Source organism: Jaculus jaculus, chromosome 16, assembly GCF_020740685.1.
Source record: "Jaculus jaculus isolate mJacJac1 chromosome 16, mJacJac1.mat.Y.cur, whole genome shotgun sequence".
In the NCBI taxonomy this organism is placed as follows: Eukaryota; Metazoa; Chordata; class Mammalia; order Rodentia; family Dipodidae; genus Jaculus; species Jaculus jaculus.
The window spans coordinates 9084117-9104874 of NC_059117.1; the positions used below are offsets into that span (position 1 = coordinate 9084117).

Here is a 20758-nt window from a genome sequence, read left to right on the forward strand (position 1 = left end):
CCAGATTTAGCACCTATTCTGATACCAGTTTCTTATAAATTCTCTCTGTGTACATATAATTATGTACATGTTAGTACATGCATATATAGAGACATTTACACATACAACATACATAAACATGTGAGTATATAACTAAGTGGGGGATCTAATGGGGCGTTTGAAGTATGTACATGACATGTAAACATGTGCACAGCAGGTTCATTACTACTCAGTGAGAAAGTTTTGTCATGTTTGTTAAAGTACTTAATTGCAGCTTTTATTTCCAGAAGGACAATTACTGAAAGAAACGTTCAACATTGCGGCCCCATGATCGCCCATCTGGAGCTGTGATTCTAGTACTCAAAGCACATGTTGCCCGGAGCAGGCTGAAACCCTCAGCTCTCAATGCCCCGACAGTACGACCTGGCATCCTGTGGAGACTGTCTGTGCCAAGGCCGAGTCCTCTGGTCTTTCTTTCCCACTGACCCTGCTGCAGCGCCTACATTCTGCTGTGGCAGGGTGCCTGTCAAGTGTCCCCAGTCAGAGTGCCAGCAACGCCTCTCTAAGAACAGACTGTCAGCTCCAGGCCTTGCATGAACCTGTGTGAATTAAGACTTTGCCACCTCCAGGCAGCTGTTGGTCAGTGGCAAGACAGACTGCCTCTCCAGCCACTCTGGGTCCATTCTGGTGCCAGGGCTATACTGAACCTTTCTCATAGGGTGGCTTCAGTCTTGTGACCAGACACTGTCTCTGTTAAGGAAGAGGAACTAGTGCATCACTTTCAGTGTGGCTTTCTAGTTCATTCCCTTTCATGCTCGTATAGTGTGGCCTGTGTGCTACTTCTGTCTCTTACTTGTCTGTGGGGTATTACAGTGCTGTCTATATTAACATATCCATGTCACACACTACTCAGTGCTAGAAACGGCACAGGCTGCACATGTACAAATGTGCCCATTAATAGATGCTCTAGTCTAGATATGGTATTACTCTGTGGTATAATGTATTTTATTCTCCATAGCTTTCTGCACCTAACCAAGCCAAGATTTTGCTGTGACTAATTTGGAAGTATATGTGTGCATGTATCACCTGTGTAGTGGAAGTAGTGTGTGTATGTCTGTGGAGCATATGTAGTGTATGCTGTCTTTATAGTGTATATATATCTGTGTGGTATATGTATATCTGTGCAGTGTTAGTACTGAATGTATATCTGTGTAGTATATGTAGTGTATCTGTATATGTGTATAGATATATCCATTTATATATATATATTATATATATATATAAAATATATATATATAAATATATTATATATATATATAAAATATATATATATAAATATATTATATATATATAATATATATATATATATATATATATATATATATATATATATATATATATATCTGCATAGTGTATGTAATGTGTGTGTACCTGCATCATGGAGTAGTGTATGCATGTCTGTGTACTATGTGTTTGCATGTGTGTCTGTGCAGTTTCATCCTGTGAGCAAGTCCTCCTGGTTTGAGTGTTGGGTGCCATGGAGCTCACTAATCTTAACAGGAACCCCATGCATGTTAAATGCCCCAGCTCCTATGAACAGGACAGAAGTCTTTGATCCTTGTGGAATGGTTTAAGAAGCTTGGCTTTTGCTTTGCTGAGCAGATGTTGTTATAGGTCACGCATCTTCTGTGTTGTTAGAAATGGCTTCATGTATGAGCACGTACAGATGCGGGTAGATGCTCACTGCATTGAGTTAGATGGCAGACTTTCTCAAACCCCAGTCAGAGACTGTTCTAGAGCTCTGGCTGTCTCACACATGGTAGTGATCTGACGTGGGAAAATGGATCTTTGTCCCCTTCATGATTACCTTTTCCTTCCTGTCATGTCTGTACGCATTGGAAGAGAAGGGAAGGTTGAAATGAAGAGCAAAGGCCCAGAATGGCCTTAACGGGCAAATCCGTAGATAGTGAGCACCGGTGAGTGCTCTGGTGGAGCGGAACAGCGTCCCGCCCGCTCTCAACCCGCATCCGAGGGCTCCGCGGCCCAGGCGGCCTCACCTCATGGTGTGCCGGGCTGTCCGCCACGCGGCAGGGGCTTTGCCTTTCCACATGGTCTCCTAGGTGAGCTTCCATACCTGTCTGGCTCTGGTAAGCAGTGTGAGCAACACGCCATGGGTTCTAATTCTGGAGGTCCAGGAGGCCTGAAGTTGGCCTCTCTGCAAGTTCCCAGTGGTGCCCTGCTCTCCTCTGGCCGTGGGAATCACTCCCTTGGCTTTCTGCCAGGTCTGGCTGCAGGTCATTGTCTTAAACAAGAGAAGCCAATCCGAGCCAAAATCCTGATGAAGAACTTCCAAAGACAGAATACTTAAACCTCAGAAAGTTAAATTAATTAAACACCTACTCCCTGGAGAGACAATGGTGTCCCTGGAGGTAGGAGATGATTGTTTTAAATGCCACCTGGGTGTCCATCACTGTTCCTCAGTGCTCTAAGAATGAGCAGGAAGGTTCTCAATTTATCTACTGTTGTTCATAGTGCAGGTATTTTGGACTGATGTCATAGTCCTTTAAACTTTGCTGTCTGGGCAGTGACAGGCTGTGTGTGACTCTTGGGACTTCAGGTAGCTGCTCCAAGTGGAGATGTGTTGCTAGCCTGAGGGGAACACTGACTCAGAACCAAAACAAATATAAAATACCTACTTTTAAAATTTTTATTTTAAAGAGAGAGAGAGAGAGAGAATTGGCACACCTCAGCCACTACAATCAAACTCCAGACACTTGCACCACCTAGTGGGCATGTGCGACCTTGTGCTTGCGTCACCTTTGTGGGTCTGGCTTATGTGGAATCTGGAGAGCAATTGAACATGGGTCCTTAGGCTTCACAGGCAAACTCCATAACCGCTAAGCCATTTCTCCAGCCCATCTATAATTTTTATATTGATCATGTGACAAAATATGTTCAAGAACTTGAATAAAATAAAATTAATTTCACCTATTTTTTATATGCAGCTACTAGCAAATATAAAGTAACACATATAGTTTGCACTCCTTGTCTTTTGAGCAGGACTGCCATCAAGCCTTATTGGTTTTTTTCACCCCCATCTTCCACAAGGACAAAAGCACACCCAGAGAAAATACTGCCTTAATCACTAAAAGACTGTAAGAACTTCATGGATTCCCTACTTGGGCCTGAGGGCTTTAAGGCTGCTCCAAAACCTTTGAAGGAAGTAGTGAAGATTTTCTTCTTAGAACTAACAGATTAAAGGATTCATTAAAATGAAGTGTTTAATCTCTTCTTTCAAATGCTAAAAAAATAACAGTACTTTTTCTTTTTTTCTTCCCTCAGAGACATTTAGGAAGTCATCTCTTAACAATGATGAGACGGATAAAGAAAAGAAAAAATTTCTGGGATTTTTCAAAGTTAATAAAAGAAGCAACAGTAAGGTAACAGCCAGCCCACATTCACATGGAGTTTTCAAAGTATAAAGTAATGTCTTATGCATATTTGTACTAAGCCTATTTCGGCATTTTTCTAAATAATTCTCTTTAGTGGTATTAGTTCAGAGAAGAGGACTTCCTAGAACTGGCTGACATTGTGCTGACCCTAGAGCAGTCACTTTAGGAGGTGACCCTGGAGCAGTCACTTGAGGAGGAGTTGTTTTACTCACCAGCAGAACTCTGAAGGCCTCAATGAGCCCCTCCTTTGCTGGGTGCCTCCACCCATGTGGTGGAATTCAGCACACAACCTCTAGGTGGATAAATGAGTGAATGCCTGTTTTGGTTAAGCTTAAATACCAGTGACAGTGTCCCTACAAATGAGCTGTGACTTTAAAAGTTAACCCATAAATTCTGGAGAAGCAGGAGTTAAGTCCACTTTGCAGGAAAGAGTACCCATTATAGAACTGATCCATTTTTCTATTCTTTGGTATTTTTAATATGATCTAGGAACATACAACATTATAAGTTAGTTGTTTCAGCTTATTAGTCTTTATTGAATAAGTTTCCATAGTCACACTTTAAATGTCATACTACAGGATAAAGCCAAAAAGATAAAAAGATAAAGCAAGGAATCAAAGCGAAGATTTCTTCCACTACTCAGTTATCAGTCAAAGCACCGCATGCCTTGTAGCCGCACAGCAAAGACATGCCCGCTGTTGAAGTTCCCTTCATGTAGCGTGCATGCTGTGCTGATACATACTACCTTTTTCTTAATAATAATGAGACATAAAAAGACAATCCACTAACATAAATAATTGGCACTAGTCCCCCTCAGTTGGAAAGAGCTTTCCCTCTGTGGTTTTATGAGGTGAGAATGGGCTTACACTTGTCCAGGAAGCGTCTCAGCTCCACAGCACTCAGTCTCAGAGGTGCAAACATGTCCTGCCCTGACCTTCCCCAAGCCCAGGCTTAGAATTAATGATTATCCCCAGGCTTGCTAATGAGGATTCTGGAACGTAGAGAAATGAAGTGTCTTGCTGAGAGTCCCAGGGCTCGAAGGTTCTGCCTATGGAGACACCTTAGAACCTCCTGCTCCAGCAGAGTCTGCCTGCATTCAGAAGTTTCACAAACCTCAACTTCTTTCTTCTTCCTGATATTTTGCTAATAGTTTTCTCATTCTCTTATGTTTATCGCTGGGTGTGTGTGCTTTTTGCTGTGTTTCTATCTGTCCTTTTTTTTTTTAAATTTAAACATTTGTACTCAGTCTGCCTTACCATTGAGATCTTTTGAGCCTCAAGCAACTAGTTTATTCCTCCACCATTTCTCTTCCTTCTCTTCAGTCCACATTTGCCTTTTGTAAATTGTATATTTTCTTTTAAAAGTTTTTATGTATTTACTTGCAAGCAGAGAAATCGAGAGAGATTGAGAGAGAGTGTGTGCAAAGGCATACCAGGACCTCTCACCACTGCAAATGAATTCCAGATATAGGTGTCACTTTGTACATCTGATTTTTTTTTTTTTAGAAATTTTCTTTCTTTTTAAAAAGTTTTATTCATTTTTTAAAATTTATTTGAGAGTAACAGAGAGAGAAAGAGGCAGATAGAGTGAGAGAGAATGGGTGCATCAGGGCCTCCAGCCACTGCAAACGAACTCCAGATGTGTGTGCCCCCTTGTGCATCGCTAACGTTGGGTCCTGGGAAATCGAGCCTTGAACGAGGGTCCTTAGGCTTCACAGGCAAGCGCTTAACAGCTAAGCCAGCTCTGTAGCCCTGTAAATCTGATTTGATGTGGGTACTGAGGAGTTGAACCTGGGCTGACAGTCGTAAGCAAGTGCCTTGAACCTCTGAGCCATCAACTGCTCAGCGCCTCAATTGTGTATTTTCTAAGTCAAAGATACGCTTTGAAAGAAAAGGAAAGGAGAGAGGGAGGGAATAAGAAAGGAAGGGGGGTAGTCTGTGGAAAGGAAGGCCAGTCCTTCCCCTGAGTTGTGGATTTCACCGTTGTGATTTTGAAATCAGATTGCACTTTGGAAATGATCTGTTTTAAGGAGCTGTTGCAGGAAGTGGCATGGACCAGTGTCTACAGGAACACATTCTGTTGCCTGGACGTTTGGTCACACTGGTTCTTTTGCTTAATGATCACTAAGATCACCTGTTCCTGTTGGACTGACTTCACTTGGAACTGATGGGAGGGTGCATGTCTGTGTTCCAGGCGGAGCATGTCGGGCTGTCGGGTGCAGACAGTGACGAGGATGCCTTGAAGTCAGTGTCTGGAAGGGGCATGAACGTGAGTACTAACAGCCATCAGGCGCTCCCGCTAACTCCGCAAAACGCGCTGATCGTGGGGCCTCGCGGGTTAGGGCGCTGCAGACCTGCTTCCGTTCGTTTGTTTGCCTGCCATGTGTAGTGGTGGCTGCGTTAGAAAACGTGTGCTGTTTTAGTTTCTGTTCTTCTCTGTCCCATTGAACATGATCGGGAGAATCCTTCGTTAAGGTAGCTGAATGTGTGCTTTCTGAAATCCTTTTCGCACACTACCAAGAGCACTCTGGTGATTGTAGTCACACAGTCCCATCTGCCGGTGTAGAGCCGGCAGTTCCTAAGCTCGGTGGTGTGACCACGCCTGCTCACAGAGCCTTAAAGGAATTTTCAAACTGCCTTTGCCCTCCCTTACATTTCAAAGTCAGCATGTAGAAAGTTTCTGCATAACTGTAAGTACTTATAACAGTGTAACTCATGACAGCTTGTAAGTTTAAGTACTTCAGGTATATCTAATAAAGGTTAAAAATTTACATTAAAATTTTTCTGGACAAGGTTTTTCATATCAGTAATAAACTGTATTATGACAGTTCTTAATTTCTTATTTTTGCACCAGTTCCCATGTCAAATTTCATTCTATTTGATGTGTATTTTACATTTGAAAATCTCTTATAAAAGCTTGAAATAGGGCTGGAAAGATGGCTTAGTGGTTAAGTGCTTGCCTGTGAACCCTAAGGAACCCAGTTCGAGGCTCGATTCCCCAGGATCCACGTTAGCCAGATGCACAAGGGGGCTCACACATCTGGAGTTCATTTGCAGTGGCTGGAAGCCCTGGCATGCCCATTCTGTCTCTTTCTCTCTCTCTCTCCTTCTCTCTGTCGCTTTCAAAAGAAATAAGTAAAAATAAACAAAAAATGAATTTTTTTAAAAAGCTTGAAATACGTCAGATATAAAATTCTAAGATTATTTTCACTTCTTGTAATTACAAAGCTATAAATTAGCATTTTTTCTGGATTGAGTTTTTATTTTATTTTTATTTTTTAAATTTTAGTTATTTATTTGCAAGCAGAGAGAGAGAGAAAGAGAGAAGAGAGACTGATGGAGAGGGAAAGGGCATGGCAGGGGCCTCTAGCCAATGTAAACAAACTCCAGACAGATGTGCCCCTTGTGCATCTGTCTTATGTAGGTCCCAGGGAATCAAACCTGGGTCCTTTGGCTTTGCAGGCAAATGTCTTAACCACTAAGCCACCTCTCCAGCCCTGGACTGAGTTTTTATAACATTAGGAAAACCAATAAAAACTTTAAAATAAGACAATTATTGATATAGGATAATTAAGCATGAAAAGTAAGTTTTTCTGGAATAGGCATTTCTTAATAAAATTATGACACTTTGTCTTTCATTTATTCCATATGTCACTGAGATTTATGGACAAAAACTAGGAAATGTTCAGTATTATTTTGTGCCTCTTTCCATTTTAACTGATGTACCCCAGGAACGTTTTACATAACTAGTATCTGAGATGGAAAAATTATATTACACCAGTACCTTTTGATTCTTAAATGTTGTTAAGTGGCATAACAAAACCTTAGTGATCTATGGTCAAAAATGCTTCTAAATTTCTTTCCTGTAAGCTAGGGAAATAGCTAAATCAGTAAAGTGCTTGAAAACCTGAGTTTCACATAACAGAACCCACATGAAGATGCTGGGTATGGGGCTGGGGAGACAGAGACAGGTGGATCTCTGGGGCTCACTTGCCAGTCAGTCTAACGTAGACAGCTGTCAGCCAGTGAGAGGTGCTGTCTCCAAATGGGGGGTCTCACCTCAATGGCCTCTACACCTGCTCCTGCCTGCCTAGCTGCCTACAAAGACTATGTATATGTATATGTATATGTGTATATGTATGTGTATATATATACACATACATATACATATATATATAATTTTTATTTATTCATTGAGAGAGAGAGAGAGAGAGAGAGAGAGATAGAGGGAGGGAGAATGAGTGTGTCAGGGTCTCCAGCCATTGTAAATGAACTCCAGATGCATGCACCCCCTTGTGCATCTCACTTATATGGGCTCTGGGGAATATACAAAATTTTGACTAAGACTGTTTGATTACATATAGTTTAACAAGCTTCAAGCAGAAGCTGGTCATCAATAAACTAAAATGGCTTGGTTTGAAAACATCTTTTTCTTTTTTTTTTTTTTTTTGCCTAAGTTCAAAAAAATACAACTCTTGATCAACTTGCTTGCTAGAGAAAACACAGTTAGACAAGTGATATTCTTTGATTACACGTGAAAAATAAATCTCTAGTAACAGATCTTATGTATATTAGAGGCGTTTTGATTAGCATACAATTTTACGTTTTACACATGATTACTGAAATAGAAGAAACTGAGATATGATACCTAACATTTTATGCTTAAAAGCTATGGACATTGTTTATGCATACCATATAACTTAGAGTTAACTGACAAGGAATTACGGAAAGGCCCCCAACATGGTTTTAAGGAAACATAGGAGTTTCTAGAACATGGATTCTTCTTTGCGTCTTCAAGAACCAAAGTCACAAAAATTAAACCAGATTATTTCTTTTATGAAACCCAAATGATAGATTCAGCAATAAACAGTGTGTAGAATTAACACAAGTGAGACAGGAAGTTAGCTACCTTTAAACTTACAGTGCTGTCATATATGATACTTAGGTGCAATCTTATAAAAGAAACGTTAGCAACTAATGAATAAATCATGATCTTCAGACTCAGTTTTCTGAGTAGTTAAATACTTGACAAATAGAAGGATATAGTTACTTTGATTAAGCACTTTAAAGCCAAATTTTTTATAACTGTTATCATGAGCAGATCAGCATCAATGAACTAAATTGTAGCCTTTACATTATGAGGCGTAGTGACATAAACAGATTTTTAACCTGTATGACATGGCAACTTATAACAAGTTAGGATTACCTGGGTTAGCAAGCCTTTCCTAAGCCTAGTGGTTGTTCTTCATCCTTTAAGTGCCTTGTACACATTTTAGTATTCCATCTAACAAAACTCTTTTAGCAAGAAAGAATAGAGCATCAGTGACCTGAAGGAGAGATGGCTTTTAAGTAATCAAAAGCAAGAAAGAAAATTTATAGTTATATATCACCCTTAAGCTATTTATTGCTCCTCTCCCCCCCTTTTTTTGTCACTGAGCCAGAAGGCCAAGGCTGTCTCAAGAGAAAGAAATGGTAAGGAAAACATGAATTAAATTAAATCATCTTGGATTAAGGCAAGGAACACTTCACTCGGAATTCACAGGCAGCTCTAAGATGTTTAAACAAAACATGGCAATCTATTAATATACCTTACATTATCAGGAGTTAGAAAAAGTAGAACAGAGAAACAACACTCTTAGCATGTTCATCTTGCAATTACAGTCTTGAACACAGGCCAGTTAAGCAGTGGGACAGAGCAAGATTAGAAGTTTACTTTAGGTTTTGAGGTGCAAAAGAATCTCAATTCCTGTTTTCAGGCTTGTGTCCTGAACTGTGAGCCTGTCACTTGTGCTGAGAGCCTGGTACCCACATAGAAGAGTGGTGACCAGAGATGTTTCTCTTAAATCCCTAACTTCCAGTCAGCTGATATATTAATAACAACTATCAGAGATAAAGGAGGAGAAGCTGAAATCAGATTAACTAGAGTTACTGATTCCTGACAGTTCTCTACTCTGCCTTAAGATCTCCTTTGTCCTGCTCTTATTCCTAAAGAGGTGGTTTTGGATATTCCCAGAGAATATCAAAGAGTGTAAGAGCCAAAGGAAGGGTAGAACTGCTTACAATACAGCCTTCCAGATGCAAAATCGCCTAGATATCCATAACCTCACAGTGCCTGACACTACTTACACAAGACCTTTGTAATAGGAGGAAAAGATGGATTAGGCATCGGATGAGAATGAGCCCCTGAAATTGAGAAAGAAACAAGAATCTCTTGCACTGCTTAGGAGGAAATAAGCCTCAACCAAACACAAGTTCTAGTCTTGTCATTTTTTTTTTAATTCTTTTTTTTTGCCAGGCATGATGGTGCACGCCTTTAATTTTATTTATTTATTTATTTATTTATTTAAGAGCGACAGACACAGAGAGAAAGACAGATAGAGGGAGAGAGAGAGAATGGGCGCGCCAGGGCTTCCAGCCTCTGCAAATGAACTCCAGACGCGTGCGCCCCCTTGTGCATCTGGCTAACGTGGGACTGGGGAACCGAGCCTCGAACCGGGGTCCTTAGGCTTCACAGGCAAGCACTTAACTGCTAAGCCATCTCTCCAGCCCTAGTCCTGTCATTTTTTTGACACACTTTACCTCACTATCAGAGAAAGGTATCTAGCTCCTATTTCGGGTCAGTAAAGTTGCAGAGGTGAATTGGTGGATCAAATCTGTTGAACTTACTTGCATATGTATTCTGGTTGTATCTTCTTTAAAAATATTAGTATTTATTTATGCAAGAGAGAAAGGGAAAGAGAGAGAGGGACAGATAGACAGGCATAGTGAGTATGAGCATGCTAGGGCCTCTTGCAAATGAATTCCAGAAGCATGCGCCACTTTGTGTGCCCGGCTTTAGGAGAGTGCTGAGGAAGGAAGCTGGAGCCTGTATTGGCAAGCTTTGCAAGCAAGTGCCTTTAACTGCAGAGCCATCTCTATAGCCCTATTCTTTCTTTGTTATACTGGAATTACTAGGGTCAAATCTTGGACTCTTGCAGTCCTAATTGGCTTATTAAGTTTGGGAGCCTATGCTTAGTAGTCTGGCTAGGCAAAGTAATAGTGAAAAAGCAGAAAAGAAAAGAGAGAGAGAGATTTACTCAATGTGGCAGCAATGGAAAAATGAGCAAAGAAATCCCGGGACAAACCTCTCTTCCGCCAAGGTCCATCATAAAGGCCCTAATATGAACTTAGCTTTGGCAAGACGTATGCATAACTCAGCAGTTCTGGCAAGGTGTGGTCGTGCACGTCACTGTCTGTCCTCCAGTCTCTCCTGCAGGATGGTCTGACTAGTTGTTAGAACTGTGTGAAATTTCTTTCCATGAGCAAACTCCTCCTCAGGCTGACACCAGCCTTTTCTTTGCCCTTATAGCATTCCTGGGAAATTCCTATTTCTTGGGAATCCATTGGTTCAGTAGTCTGATAAACAGAGAAAGGGCCCTTCATTCCTACCAGGATGGTTGCATTATACCATGCTTCTAGTGTGGTAACGTTTCTTAAGATGCCATGCTATAGGTTTGTAACTTTCCTGTTGATGTCCGGTCCTTATGGGACATTACATCTTTCTAGAAGGCAGAACCAGAGGGCACCAGCAGTCAGAAATCACAGAACTCATCATAGCTTCCATTGTTCAAGGGCTCTCACTTCAAAGGGAGTAAGAGATAGTTTATTTTGGAGCAAATATGAGTTACCATGGCCTGAGAACACAGATTCAGGTTAGTCTAAATTCCATGTTCCCATGTGTTAACAATTACATAAAGTTTTTATAAAACATTGTGGAACAAAAGAAAGTCATAAATCAAGGCTTTTTTTAAAAAAAAAAAAAAACATTGGTGGAAATAATCAGTTAAGTGCATATAGCCAACAGAAATCTCTGCTATTGGTTTCAATCTGATGACATTCTTATCTTTCAGGATGGTGGAAGGAAGGGGGTCTGTTCATACATTTCAGTGGTATTTATTTGATCACAGGACGTTAGATTAGACACAGAGGTGGGTGTTAATTGGCCCTTAAAGAGGCTAAGATGGCCAAAGATAATTTGGCTATGGACCTGTGACATTCCAAGCTCTCCAGCTGAAATTCTCATAGGTTGCAGGGTCTCTGAAGTATGCACAGCTGTTTTTTTCCATGAACTTTAGTTCGTAGCTCTTCTTCCCCTAGTTGTTCTGTGTAGAAGGAGAATGCCTTCTAGGGTGTAGATCCAGCAACAGAGGTCAAGAGCTTCCTCTGCTTGTGAAGTTCTTCCGCCAGCACCCTCTGTGTGGCTGTGTGTGGCTTTACAAGGTGTGTGGTCATGACTTAGGGTGCTCCGAAGGTAGTGGGCAATTCAATGCCTTTACATTGCTTTTCCAGCTACGGTCAATGAAAAACTCCTTTCGAGGAGCAAGGAGAGGGAACAGGGAGTATAGCCTGGGGGAAAAGTGGATCACCTCTCTGGGGATGTGAGTGAGGTTTAGATTCTAGTCTAGCAAGGGGAATCGGTCAGTCTTCTCTTCCTTGTCTATAAAGCAGTATTGTCCATGCAGGATCACTGTTAGGATTAGTAACTATGTGGCCTACCTGATACCCACAGAAAGCCTTCTGAAATGACTAATGAAATTGACCAGCGCTTTATTAGAAAGGTTGTAGATATGATTGTTTTTTTTCGTAAGAAACTTTAACTGGTTTGTCATGGCTATAAAACAGTCTGTGAGTATAAGTTTGTTCTACAAAAAGATCAATGTGGAGAGTCCAAATGATCCAATCTTTGCAAATGATTGAATAATAATAAAATACTGCCTTCCAAATAGCTTTAAATCGTTTTCTTGGAACCTCTCAAATTATTCAGGAAACCTTTTTTTTTCTCTATATCTATAAATGGGAATCTGCTTCAGAGTTTTGTCATTACCCGAGGAACATTGAGAAAGTTGTAATAGAATTAACTCTTGGAAATAAGTGAACTGTAATGGGCCACATCTTTGATTAAAAACACATTCTATAAATGTAATCATTAAATTGATTAACATGAACAATGTCAGCTGCCATTTTCTTGCTTGCTACAATAAAGTCTTTTGACAAATGATTTGAAAACTCACTGACTCAGAAAGCAAGAAAAATAAAATCCTGATGGCATTGTGTGCATTTTTCCTGCTCAGGCAGTGGTGCGGAATCCACTGTCGTGGTTGTTTCCCTTGGACAGAAGAAGTCTTCCTCGTATTTTGAAGTGGGTTCCTTATTCAAAGCCCTAGTAAGGGCTCAGGAATCTGGGGAAGGGTGCCCCTCCTCATCCGGTTGCTGATGTTGGGAGGGGTTTAGGATCTCAGGAGGTAGCAAGGACACCCCCAAGTGCAAGGACACGGTTAGAAAAAGTTATGGAAATTCCATCCTTCTAACGCTCATGCACCCTGCATTTTAACGTGGCTGTCTTCCTTTCCAGCTGGCACTGGTCTCAGGGGGACCAGGTTGAACTTGTAAGTGCTGCCCAGAGCATGTGTGGGGCTGGCTGTGCCACAGGACGTCAGTGTTCCCGCAGGCGCAGTGGCACAGAATAGTTCTGGCCTTGGAAAGCTCAAAATACACCACGTCTGCAAGTCCGCACATTCAGAGTCAGAACGTTCCCCTGGGGGCTGAGCCGCATGCTTGTGGGGTAGACAGTTTCTTTTATGTACAATAAATTTTGTAAAGCTATTTGGAAAGTAAAGCTTGCAGCTTTAGAAAGTGTTTTGTATTCAGAATTACAAAAGGGATAGCATAGATAATTTTTTTAAAGGCTTCTGAGAAAGGGCCTTTTTAAAAAATTTTTATTTATTTATTTTTTTGAGAGCGACAGACACAGAGAGAAAGACAGATAGAGGGAGAGAGAGCGAATGGGCGCGCCAGGGCCTCCAGCCACTGCAAACAAACTCTAGATGCTTGTGCCCCCTTGTGCATCTGGCTAACGTGGGACCTGGGGAACCGAGCCTCGAACCGGGGTCCTTAGGCTTCACAGGCAAGCACTTAACCGCTAAGCCATCTCTCCAGCCCAGCATAGATAATTTTTACACATAGAATGGGAATCACGTTAAATACTTGCAGCCTCCCAGGGCTTCTTGGCATTTTGAAATTTTCTCAGTTGTTACACTGCCTCTGACCCACATAGAGTGTGGACATATCCCCTCTCCAGTTAGGCATTATGTCATTTACAATATTTTCTAGTTCCTTCATAGTTAAAAGTATGTGTGGTCTTCCATAAAAGGGAAGAAAGGATGCATCTCAGTGGTAGTTTGTCTAGCACATACCAGGTCCTGCGATTCATTCCCAACATAAAAAAGAAAAATGGTTTTGGTTTTGTGTGCTTGAATTTGGATCCTGACTTAGGCACGTACAATTCTTTGACTTCCTGGAATCCTGAATTCCCCTGCATGGGGATTCAGAGTAGTCAACATGCAGCCTCTCAGAATTGAATGATGCCAAGTCAGCGGTGAGCACAGGTTGGGGCTATCAGTTTTATGAAGGTTGCACATCTGCCTTTCTTAGATCTTGGGTGGGCTTTTAACTCAAGAGTTGAGGTGCTGGGCACTTATCATCATACAGAACTTACTCTTAATCAGTTGCTTCTATATTCTTTTCTTGTGAATTCAGCGAATAATTCCACAGACTGTACAGGGTGGTGTTCAGGAGATTTTATTATAGAGCTTGAGAGAAGGAAAGAAGGCAGAGCTTCTGTGTATAGGAGGCAAATGCACTGCTGCTGAAAGGTGCCACCGTGGAGTTACTGAGGTTTCGCTGGACGGGCACATGAACTCAGTCCAGTTCCGAACCAGATATCCAGGTGTCTCGCATTTTTAGTCACATCCTCACATCTTGTTTCCAGGAAAGAGTGACACTTTTAGGGAAAAGAGATAAAGAAGAAACATATTCCCCAAGGACATTTCCCACTTTTAGACAAGAGAAAAAAAACTCTTCAATTTCTGGGCCCTGCTATCTTAACTGATTGCTTAACTAATTTCTATTTCCTGTTCATCATTAATTTTTTTTTGTTTATTTTTATTTATTTATTTGAGAGCAATGGAGAGAGAAAGAAGGAAAGAGAGAGGGGGAGAAAGAGAGAGAATGGGCATGCCAGGGCCTCCAGCCACTGCAAACAAACTCCCCAGATGTGTGTGCCCCCTTGTGCATCTGGCTAACGTGGGTCCTGGGGAATCAAGTCTCTAACCGGGGTCCTTAGGCTTCACAGGCAAGTGCTTAACCACTAAGCCATCTCTTCAATCCCTGAATTTTCTTTTCCTCTGGAATTATAAATAGTTCCAGACCCATCAGTGTCCTCACATCTTTTTCATTAGGCAAAATGAATGAGTCTTGCAGAAGAACTTGTGAAGACTCAATGCGTCTGGGGACTGTATGGCTTCCAGGCCATGTTACACCAGAAGGGAAAGTACAGTTCCCTGGGAAGCCACTGTGTTTCCATTTCTGTTCATATGCCTTGATTATAAAACTCCAATGAAATTAGAGATAAATAGAACTTAAAGGGTAGTTTGGTGGGGGTTTGTTTTGCCCTTTGCAGACCTGCATGGCCATGAGAAGTCGTATTTAAAACATTCACATCTTGCCACTTCTTAGGGCAAATGGGGAAACTATCAAAAGAGGCATTTATGTTTAAAGCTTCCATGAAGTTTTATACAGGGGACTTGATTCTAATCAGAAAGAGCAATATCTGTTGTGGTGCACAATATGTAAGCTTTAAAATATAGTCAGCACCCAAAATAATGTGGGGCTTGAAAGCATTTTAGATGATACTCTGTTACTTACCTTTGGTTACTAGAACAAAATCTCTCAGGCAAGTCAGTGATAGAACTCTAAGTTTTAGTGTATAAGGCCCTGAGTTCCTTCCCAAGAAACAGTACATGTGCACACACACCTGCATGTACACACACACACACACACCAACAAATGAGATTGTCCCTTTACAGCCAGTACATCCCATCCTCTCCTTTTGAAGTTCTGCATTCTCCTTCCCCCCAGAGGTAACAAAGCAACCCTTTCACAATGCTTACATTTTAACAAGCACTTTGTACATTGTAACAATGCAGTGATTCTTTCTCTCTAACTGGCAGATACAATTTGTATTACTTCATTGTACACAGTTTATTGTCTGCATGCACATAGGCATTGTGAAGTAGCTGAATGAAGCTAATTAATATATTGATTACTTTGTTGATTTTTTTTTCCATGGTGAGCACATTGAAAACCTACTGTGAGCACTTTTCAAGTATATGGCATATTGTTAACAGTTGTTACGTTGTTGATTCTAATCACTCTGGTGAAGTATAGAAAATGACCTTCCAAGATGATTTGCTTTCTAGCGTCTGAATCTCGACTCTTAGAATAAGAACAGTTAATACTAAGGGAGAAAATAAGGGAGGGAAAGAAGGGGGGAGAGAAGGAAGGAAAAGGAAGAAAGTAAAAATGGAAATAAACTCTCAAGAGAAGCAGAGTCAAAGCTGCAGGCCATCACACAGGCATGTCTGCTGTGACCACTGGCCAGCTCCACTCCAGGGCACACTGACTAGGCTTGTTCTGGAAGAATTTCCTTGAGCCTCTGGTCATAGGTCACAGCCCTGAGCCCAGCCTCTGCTCTCAGGGGAGAAACTGCAGAGTTCCCTTCACCTATGCAGATCAAACCCCAGTGTGATCGCCAGACATCAGCTGCACACATGGGTCTCGGGACCTATAAGACGTAGGCTTGGGACCTATGGCAGGTGAGCTGTACTGCTGAGAACCCAGGCTGGAGGACACAGGTCTCATAGAGAGGAGGAAGATCTGAACACAGAAGCTTGTTTCCTCTGGAATTCATATTCTAACTGGGTTCTCTGTTTTGGGGGATGGGGGTGGGGTAGGGCCCCTGCTTCCATGTCAAGTGCAGCCCAGTTAGAAGGGAAGGGAAGAGATGAGCTGAGAAGTATAATTTATAGTTCTTTGGTAACTGTGTCTTGTAATTTGGAAGCTCACTTACATTCCTAATCTTGCCTGCGGTAAGCATGTGTTGTAAACACATGTGCGTGTGTACCTGAGTGTGCACATGTGTATGAAGGGTGGGCTTTAATGACTTTACATTGGAGCTGTGTATTCAGTCACACTGAACACATATCTTACTGCTGCTCCATATTTGACCCTCACTCCAAGGTGAAAAAGACCAGAGAAGTCTTTTTATCTCAGTCAGGATGACTCCCTTTGCTTGTCTAAGAAGGCTTGGTGCCTTGATGGTCTCCTGTGCCCCTGTAATTATGTGATGAGTACAGTCCCTTTGAACTGTGTTCTCCCATAACGCTGGACGGTTCTCTGTGATACTTCCAGCCACAAGCTCACTAGAGCCTGCTGTGTCCTTTGAGACACACTAGGATAAGATTTCTGGACATGACATATCCAAGGGATTGGCGTTGAGCTGCATCCTGAAATCAGTAGACTTGGACAATAGCTTCTCTGTGGACATTGTGAGGGGATATAAAAAGGAAGAAAACCCAGGGATAAAGGGTAAGAACAGAGTTGCTTCCCTTCTTGGCTTACAAAAATTTTATCTTATCTATCTATCTCAGAGTATTTTGGTTGAACTAAAAATACATATTTAGTTATATTTTCTAAGTTATTATTTATGTTCTTTTAGCATATGAATTTTTTCTTAGATAGTATAGATATATTTCTAGTAAATAAATAAGTAGATATATACATATATATGTATACATATATGGTGATAATTCCTAAATTGTTACTTATTTGCTTTTAGCATAGTGGATTTCTGTTTTAGGTGGTCTAGATACATTTCTAGCATATATATGCTATAGACTTCCATCCATACACACACATGCACACACACACACATGTATGTATGTATGTATGTATGTGTACACAATGATTGTAAAGCTTATTCTTTTGGAAACACAATGTTTTACAGGAAAAGAAATGTAAGTTGCATTTAAATTTGAATATTTCTCCTCTTTCTTGGCATGACTGATGTGAATCCTGTTGGTTGTGTGTAGTGGCAGGAATGAATGCTAGTGGTTTTTGACTCATGATTCAGGCTGTCCTCTGCAGAAATTCTTATTATGCCTCAAGTAAATTCTAAATTAGTTAAATAATAGACTTAAAGATTACCAATCAGATCATGTTCCTCTCTTTATGTTCCATTAAATCCAATACTGACTCAATACTTAGGTGCTGGTCTGCCTTTGGGTATTCCCTAAGTCATGGTGAGGGAGGGAGATTACAATATGAAGAATGAAAGCTAAAGGCTTATGTGAACTATGAAGTTCATTTTACTACCAACAAAACTGTATTTTCTACATATTGCATATCTGATGGCATTGGCAAGGAACGATTCTAGCCTTCTTTTTCCACCCACTTACCTGGACTTGGCTATGCCAAATCTACCTCTGCTGGTTGTCTTTGAGTTCATCTTCTGGATTCCACGCACAGTGGAAGCCTGCTTTTGTTGAAACATTCAAGTTGCTTTGTAGCACATGGGGGAAATGGCTTGAAACTACAGAGCAAACAGAACTTATTAATTAATTTTCATTGCATTATACAATGCATGGTTTGGGAACTAGAATAAGGAGTGTGAAAAAAATCATTAATTATATGCTTCGGTGTCATGATCTGAAGTATATAAGCAGTGGGAATTGATTTCTGTTCTGACCTGTCAACAGTTTAGGTCGTATAGTAAAGTGCTTCACAGTGTCAGAGTACACATAAACCAACGAGATGGGCGACTGTTGATACACCTGGCACAGTCGCACAACACTATCTTACTTCAGAGACTGGGGCAAGGAGTCCCTCCTTGGGAAGGGGAGAACAGCACAATCAAAACTGCCAGCACCCATTTCTCTCTGGGAACTGCTCTGGGAGCACACACAGAGGTTGACATTGGGATGTGCAAGAGAAGTGCCAGGGACCCAGACCTTGATGGCACCAAAGATGCCAGCTCTCTTCATGTCGAGGACACTGGCTGAGAAGGCAGAGGATGCCCAAGACCCATAGCGCGTCTATGGGACAGAGGCTTATGAGGAAGGTGCTTCATTTTAAAAGCTTACCTTGAGTCACCTGGTTGCTGAAGGTTATGGACTGTATGCTTTTAAGTCCGCATTACCACTTCTGCTGCCTGAACACTGAGGAATGACTCCCATCCGGCATCATGGCCACATATACCAGCTAACCGAGAGGTCCTGTCCTAGTGTGACTCCTGGTCACTGGTCTGGACCTTTCCAGACTTCTTTAGGGCAGCTGCCTAACACTGTGGCTATTTTCCCTTCTCATGCTTCCTTTTGAAGGCTCAAATCCATAACACTCAAACATGTCTCACTGTGGCCTCCATGTTAGTAAAGGGAAGATAAGCTGCTATAACAAGTAAGCTGCCAACCTTCAGAGGCTTGGATCCCGCTTGCATCGCACCTCCTGGTCTCAGTGGTCAGGAATGGAGGCAACAACATTTTGGCACCACAGAGTGGACTGTGGTCATGTGTGTCTCTCCAGGTGGAGAAGAAACCATGAAAACCATGTCCTTGACAAGGATTGTACAGACTGATTTAGAAGTTGTGTGCAAGTCTTGTCCATTTATTGAGGAGAACTTAAGGGCACATCTGCAAGGGAGCCTGGGAGATGGTCACATTTGGCTGGACAACATATGAGAGCATTGATGTTGGAATCAAAGGAAGGAGAATAGTTATGCATATTACCTTTCCAAAGACCCACAGCCTTCTCCCTGTGTTTGACTTCGCCATGTCCCACATCCCTTTCCCAATGACAAGAAATGGTGGAAATGGAAAAAAATATAGTTTGAGTTTAGCAGTTAGAATTATTATTTACTTTGTAGGAAGATAAAAACTTGTTTTTAATCATTATTATTAATAACTTTTATTATTAATATTGTTATTATTCTTTTTAATTTTATTTATTTACTTGTGAGAGAGAGAGGGAGAGGGGGAGAGAGAGAGTGAGAATGGGCATGTCAGGGCCTCTAGCCACTGCAAATGAATTCTAGATGTATGCGCCACTCTGTGCATCTGGCTTACGTGGGTCCTGGGGAATCGAACCTGGGTCTCTTGTCTTTATAGGCAAATTTCTTAACTGCTAAGCCATCTCTCCAGCCTCCCCTCCCCCTTTAAAAATGATTTAGTCTGTATGGTTTTGAAGCAAGATAAACATGCTGTTAAAAACAGAAACAAGGTGCTAAGAAGATTGCTTAGTGGTTAAAGGTACTTGCTTGAAACTCAGCTAGAATCTCTCTGGAAACTTGGTTTTGTCTCCATTGTCTCATTCTCCACAATAGAAGTCAGTTTTTCTGTTTTCTTCTGGAAGATTGAATTTATGTACTCCCTAGGGAAATGTTATCTTCTGTGCTGATGACAATCAAGGTACAGCAAGAGACGTGAGACCATTTTCAGGAGCACTGTATCTCAGAGGCCTTATCCAGAAGCTGAAGGCCCCCTGTCCCGCATTGTGCTGGCCTCGAGCGGCATGCTCTGTAACCTCCCTTCCCTTTGCAGTGCCTACCTTCAAACACATCCTTGCCGGAAATGAGGAAAGACACCCAGACTGCTGTCTTGATGAATGAGTGCAGTAGACACAGGCACTTTTACCCTCACAACTGACCAGAAGGTGGGAATACTCTGCAAGTCCGTGAGGTACTTAGCTGAAGAAGGAGCCCAAGGCGTGCCCGCCGTTGTCTGACTTGCCAGTGTTTGGTGCACCACCTTCCTTCCCTCGTCCTTCCCTCCTCTGTCTTCTTTCGCCCCTCCTCTGCCTCCTTCTCTCTTCCTTTGGCCTTCCTTTTCCTCTTCCTCTCCCTGCAAAGCCAGTGGATTGGGGGAAAGTTATGACAGTTTTCTGTCTGCAGCAGTTTGATGCATGTAGTACATGCACCTTAACACACGATAAATGAAGATCAAGAAATGGGAGATGTTCCCAAGTAACCAACACTTTCTTTTTAATCTATACTAAAGAAGGTAGTGAAATAAGAACCGGATAGTGCCTCAAATCTTGGAAATAGCAATGCCAAACAATCTTGAAAGCAACATGAAATGAACAGCTCACATGTTCATTTCAGCAAGTGTACCATCCAGTTTAAGAATTGCTCAGAAAGTGAGAAGGAGTACTGTGGCAATGTGGGGAAATTGTTTTGCCGATGGGGTGAAGACAAGTGCGAGAATGCAGCACCCTTGAAGGAGGTGCTGTGGGAGAAATCCAGATCCAGGTAACACTGCCTGTGACCCCACGTGGGAAAGTCCCCTCTGCATCCCTAAGTAGCTCACCTCTGCTGTCCTCAGAATTGGGTATTTTCAACCTTTTTACAGTCATCAGGAGAGAACTAGTCAGGAGAATTGACATTAAAAAAAAAAAAAAAAC

The 20758-nt window shown here is 41.6% G+C and overlaps 1 protein-coding gene across 2 annotated transcripts in view; it reads left to right on the forward strand.

The window, feature by feature from the left end:
- The window catches only part of Cobl (cordon-bleu WH2 repeat protein), a 229437-nt gene that overhangs the window by 88438 nt on the left and 120241 nt on the right, over positions 1-20758 (forward strand). The window contains exons 5-6 of one of the 2 annotated variants that reach the window (XM_045136083.1): positions 3322-3419; positions 5625-5699. In XM_045136083.1, the coding sequence (XP_044992018.1) occupies positions 3322-3419; positions 5625-5699 (173 nt within the window). The remainder of the gene's footprint in view (positions 1-3321; positions 3420-5624; positions 5700-20758) is intronic. The other variant, XM_045136084.1, reaches the window with a different exon arrangement.